At 40.3% G+C, this 6096-nt stretch overlaps 1 protein-coding gene across 1 annotated transcript; it reads left to right on the top strand.

The window, feature by feature from the left end:
- Positions 1-350: 350 nt before the first annotated feature.
- LOC142382851 (uncharacterized) lies at positions 351-5237 on the top strand. The gene is made up of 9 exons (XM_075468974.1): positions 351-397; positions 1563-1604; positions 1680-1829; positions 1949-2069; positions 2181-2393; positions 2610-2693; positions 2927-3068; positions 3907-4069; positions 4200-5237. Coding segments are annotated over exons 2-9 (1110 nt in total). The 5' UTR covers positions 351-397; positions 1563-1602; the 3' UTR covers positions 4435-5237.
- Positions 5238-6096: the final 859 nt, after the last annotated feature.

Consider the following 6096-nt stretch of genomic DNA (forward strand, 5'->3'; position numbering starts at 1 on the left):
ACAGGTGGAATTTGAAGGATTTCACAAACTCTGAATGACATTTATTCAAACAATTATGTTGTATGTATTTACAGGGATGTTAACGATACTGCAAAATAAAAATCGACTTTTATTGCATATCCGCCATACGAACATTTCTCTTATGTGGGAAACTCGCCGAGTAGCCAAATAATTGAATCAAAGTGATGCGTTATCATGTAAGGTGTTAATTGTGTTGTATTTGCTATCCACTGGCTTTCTAGTTAAAAGTACCCGATCCCTGTCAACCAATGACCAATCTGCCTGGCTCCCAACCACCAATCACAACAGAGCCTCTCCCACTTCCTGTTAGTAAAGCGGAAGTTGATGCTGGAGAGGGGCGTCTAGTCGACGTCAGGAAGAGACTTTTGGCTAACAGGTAGAGTACTCACGGGCCTCAGGACATCAGTTGAACTGGCACAGTGTTTTGAATAAAGAGTTTTATTGTCCTGGGTTATCGGGTTCAACAAGGGCTGTGATACATAATATTACTTTGTTATGTTTCAGTTTTCTCCTGGTGTTTTTGTCATCGTTTCCAGAAGCTAATAAGCTAACTTAAGCTGAACGTCACTCAACGGAGCAAAATTTAGCGTAAACTTGAAGCCGCTCCTTTGTTTGTCTGCTTCACTTAAACTGAGAGGTGTACTGCCAGGTTGACGATACACTGTTGCTGTTATACAGACTTTCTAGCATTTCCCTGGCCGAAACTGTCATGACCATAGACATAATTTTATCTCTATAGAGACGCACAATCCTAGAGGGTTACGATCATATACGATCATATATGATCGTAACCCTCTAGGATTGTGCGATGTGTGTGTTGTAGCATTGCCAGACCACTAGATGGCGCATTGACACGCCTGTAAAGAAAACCAGTTGCCCTCCGTTATGTGTTATTTTCATGAATCCATTCTAAACTAAAAACTCAATATTTATGAGCCGTGTTTTGCTTTATATAAGGATCATGTTTTCAAATATGTCCAGGTGTCTGATAAACACCTGATAAACAACAAGACCCAAGAGAAGGGCTTCATTAATTAGTGTTTTACAAATCTTTTTATTATTTAACTCACACAGTTGGCACCTTATGAACTCACGAGTTAAAAGGCAACAGTGGGCTAAAGACAATTGACAGTCTGCTGTTCCTCAAATTTAAACTGTCAAAAGCGTACATAACATCTGTCAAAATCTTCACCGAATAAGCCAATTAAGCCAGAGGGTGAATGACCGTTTCTTTCACTTGTCTTTGTGATGGACTGGCAACCTGTCCAAGGCATAGCCTGCCTCTCGCCCCGTGGTATCTGGGATAACCCTGAACAGCACAGAGGGGGTATGCAAAAGTGAGCGAGCAGCTGAAATCTTGCCAGTGGTCACAATTTAAACCATTTACAAAAGGTATCTTAGACTTTGATGTATAAAGGTGCAGCTGGAACTACAGTATGCATCTCACTCGGGAGGGATTATCGTCATAGCTTTTATGTGTCTGACAACAAGTGATGCATTTTCCTGTTGCTCACGTTGTTCTTAATCTTTTATGTTTGCAGGTGAGGCTGACGGAACAAAAACAAACAAAAAAAGATAATAATGTAAGAACTTTTTAAATAAGAGAATTTGAAGAATGAGCAACAAGAATATCCTAATAAATATTTTGCCTTTTTAAGGTCTTGGATAAAATACCACATGTTGCTGCCTGTGGCACTGGGCGTCCTGTTTGTGGGCCTACCATACTCTATCTGTATAGTTACCCAGTGGGTTTATGGCTGGCCCAACAAGCCTGGGTACAAAAAGTACACCGAAGCTCTAAAGCCAAGGTATTTTTGTGTGATAGTTTTGCCCAGTATTTGTTTGGGTTATGCATTTATTCATTTTTCTACGCATTGAAAATTGTACTTTTTTTAATCATCTTTGTCATGTTTGGCCTCTCAATCAGGCGGATTTATTGTCTGACCAAAGCTCTGCTGGATAATGTCAAATACCTGCAGTATTGGACCCTGTACCTTCAGCTGAAGTCCTGGTATAAGAATGATAAAAACTGGAAGCAGTGCAAACAGGTGTGTGTGAAGGATGTGTTGCTGAGCAAATTGCAGATTTACATTTTCAGTGACGTCAGAATGCTCAGAAATGTATCGATAATCGAGGCTTTGATTGTCTACCCTTTGAAGGGCATTGTTTTTGGCCGCAGAGGCAATAAGCTGGACTTGTACCGCCCTCCAAACGTGAACAAATCTGAAGATGTGCCAGCACCTCTGGTGGTTTTCATCTATGGTGGCGCGTGGGGTTCTGGAGAAAGATCCATTTACTGTTTACTGGCCAAGCAGATGGCTGAAGAGCTGAATGCCGCCGTCATTTGTCCAGATTACAGCACATATCCAAAGGCAAGAGCTTCACAGCAACATAGTAATCCAAATACATTTTAGACTGATATGTGCGGCACATTGTTTAGTTTGTGCTACTTTGACGTGAGCCGTTCTTCTTGTGACCGTGAGCTTCTTTTCATTTTACAGAGGTTAACCTGCAGGACAGAGAAGAAGTGTGATTCTAAATGTTAAACTGGTCCCTAAACTGAACGATGGGCTTTTTCTTTTTGTCAGGGGAATGTTTTAGGGATGGTCCAAGATATTGCGGACTGCTTGGTTTGGGCCCAAGAGAATGGACATAAGTTCGACTTTGACAAAGTAAGACATATTTTTCACTCTTGGAAAATGAAGAATCACCCAGTGATTACTAAAAATTGTCCATTTTACTAAGCAGCACTGAGCCTTTAATAAGGTTCTGATTCTTTAAACGTCTATATAAAAAAAAAACTATTTTGTTTAATAATAGCAGGACTTTGTATTGGGGCAAGTTGTTCATGCCAGATTCTTTGAAATGTCACAGGTGCTATTCTTTATTTCTTTTTCTTTTATAGGACAATATTGTGTTAACTGGCCACTCGGCAGGTGCACATTTGTGTGCGCTGACCTTATTATTTCTCATTGATACAAGAGAGGAGTTGTTCATCGAGACAAAGAAGCAACAGGATGTTGCACTTTCCATAAAAGGCGTTATCGGTAAGTATTTTCAATTAGTGTTTACCATAACGAATACTCGACTTTCAGGAGGTCGAAGTATGTGTGCAGCAAAGTTGAGCATTTTTCTCTGAATGGTTGTCAGTGTTGCTAGCTGCTCGCAGTGCACTTCTTTTGAGCTCTGGCAATTTGTCAAATAATACAAAGAGTGAAGATAATTTCCTTTTTCTCACTTTGTGATCTGGTCTGACTCATAAAAAAAGACACCGTGTGTGGAGAAAAACCTTCATATATATCAAATCACCGGGATTTCTCCTTTTATAATGGCAGCAGACATGAGGGATTCGTTTAGAAGTATTATCTTAATATAAACGCAGACATTGCGGCAGTACCGATCACAGTGATGAAAGAAGAGATGGAAGACGGGCAACATGAAATAAATGGCAAGATGACAGATTGAAGTGCGTCGCTGCTGCAGTGAACAAGGCTGGGCAGACAAAGTGAAGTGTTGCTGGTATTAAAAAGAGAAGGGGAAAGGAAGAAAAGCCATTAACAAAACCTCATGTGACGCAATGAATTCCTCACACTCTTGTAATGAAGCTTGTGCAAAAGTTACGATGGGCTTTGAGACGTGCGTCCTAAACTACAACACACTTTTCCAACTAAAATATCTTTTCGAGTCTAGACTTTGATGACTTTAAAGATCAGATTATTTCCACCTCACAGTAAGAATATAGAAATACCTGCTTGAATGTGGTTTTCTGCTGAAGTCTTCATACTTTCTTCATTGTTACTCTGTTTCATAAATGAGGCCCAGGTGTTTTTTTCGGTGGTCTGTCCTCTTCCTGAAGTTAGGTCAGTTGTTTTATTCCCTGAAAAGGTCTGAGTGGCGTCTACAACATCGCGGACCATTACGAGCACGAGCAGAAGCGAGCGGTTGAATACGTCTCCACCATGCACAAAGCCATGAATGGAGTGGAAAACTTTCCATACTACTCCCCGACGCACATACTAAAGCAGGTCACCCAGGACAAGCTCAGTAGGTAGGTGAGAAGCAAAGACGAGAAGTACACTGAGATCTGCTGCAGCTGGTGTTTAAATTGAAATACAGTTACGAGCCAAAAAACGCCTTTTTGTTCTTGTCCTTTTCTTTTCATTCGCTGCTTCTTCCAGAATGCCTCCGTTTGCTTTGCTCCACGGGACCAGTGACTTTATTGTTCCGGTTGAATCCTCGACAAAGTTCTCTGAGCTCCTCACCTCGTCGTCTGTAAAGGCGACGCTCTACCTGCTTCCTGGAGTCAACCACGTTGAGATTGTGACGGACCTCATGCTGTCAAACAGACACTTTTACCATCCCCTCTTCAGTTGTATCAAACAGGAGTTCGGGAAACTTCTGGGTGCCTCCTGACATCGTGTCGGTTTTTCATTCAACAGTACTTTCTGACATATCCTCTTTTTTTTTCAGCGTCTGCTCTAATGCCTAAAGCTGAATCCTATTTAACCTTGAAATGAACTGTGAATTCATAAATCCGACATAGCGCACTGTTTCCAACAGATTTGTGACTGAATGAATCGAGGATCTACAAATCAGTATTTATAATGAAAAAGGCTTTTCTGAATCGTCTGCAGTCTAGATATGATCATCCTTAAAATGTCTTAGAGGGATGGTAAATGCAAATGATAAATATTTGGACTTCTGTGTTGCGTTTCTTATTCACCCATTCCCACCCAGTGGCAGCAGCCTGCCATTGTGACCAACTCGGGGGTTCACCGCTGGCACTGCGGACTGAACCGTGAACCCTAAGATTAGTGGGACACATGTTTCACCATGTAGGCCAAAGCTGCCTATTATGTAGTCAAGATTGCAGTAAAGTTGATTAGATAGACAAAATGTGAAATCAACCTTTTATTAAGCAGCACATGTGTTCACTGTGAAATGGGACTCCAAAACTATCTATCTGAATGTAGGATAGCAGTTTCTTTTGTTGTAATGAACATCGTTACATTTCTTTGTTTCATCACGTCAAACATTTCTTGAGTTACTGTAACATCATCCTGAAATTATTTCTGAATGCCCGAGTGGAGACATGCTGTATTAAACCTGTGTAAAGTAACTTTATTTAGCTGTGTAGTCCAGTCATTCTCTCAGTTCTGTCAGACAGCCAAGCAGCAACGACGGACACAAAAGCAATTAAAGGAAAATATCTCCTATTTCAAACCTGTACAAAACTTTTTTAAAAGGCATAATACACAACATTGCATCTTCAAATACTTAGACTAAGAGTATAACTACGTTTTACAACTTTCCTGAAAAAGATTTGTCTTGGATAGAGTCTGCAGTAGGATTATGAAACATTTGGCCCCTGGGCACAGACATGTAAAAGACCTCCCACATTAAAGTTACTTACAGACTGAAAGAGACACAACCCCAAACCATGCGAATAGAATTATTTTAGTATCCTACAGTGAATGCTGCTGATGTTTCGGCATCATTTTGTGGTAATTCTGTATCTGTATGGTTTCTGTTTGTCTAATTTCAGTAGATTTGCATTCGTTATTTTATGAACCTTTTATTTTTAGTTGTTTTGCTGCTCACTTAGTTTCACGTTTTTTGTTTCACATCTCTTTTGCAACGCTCATTTGTTACATCCCTTTGTGATAGTTTGTTTTGTGTCTCGTGATTTATTTGTGGTTTTTCACATATGGGCTGAAAAGGTTCTCTTTTTGGTTGTTTTGTATCTTGTCATTTTAATTCCACAATTCATTGATTGTTGGTCTCATTTATGGGATAAGAGCAGGGGCCCAAATGGCCCCTTTGGACTGTGCCTGGCTGACAGGTGTCGGTTAAGACAGAGTTGAAAGTCCTCTTATCCTATATTTCATGAGGCCTATGGGTGTAATATAGAAGGACATTTTATCGAGCCAATGTAATTAAACTGAGTAGATGCAGTTGCAGTTTCTAATTAAATACTTTATTTGTACATGGTGTATTGAACAACCCGAACAATCCTGCTGTATCCCCCACAACTCTGCAGCAGCTTTTATTCTGAAACTTTGCATTTCAGCGCAC

The sequence above is a fragment of the Odontesthes bonariensis genome, chromosome 6, assembly GCF_027942865.1.
Source record: "Odontesthes bonariensis isolate fOdoBon6 chromosome 6, fOdoBon6.hap1, whole genome shotgun sequence".
In the NCBI taxonomy this organism is placed as follows: domain Eukaryota; kingdom Metazoa; phylum Chordata; class Actinopteri; order Atheriniformes; family Atherinopsidae; genus Odontesthes; species Odontesthes bonariensis.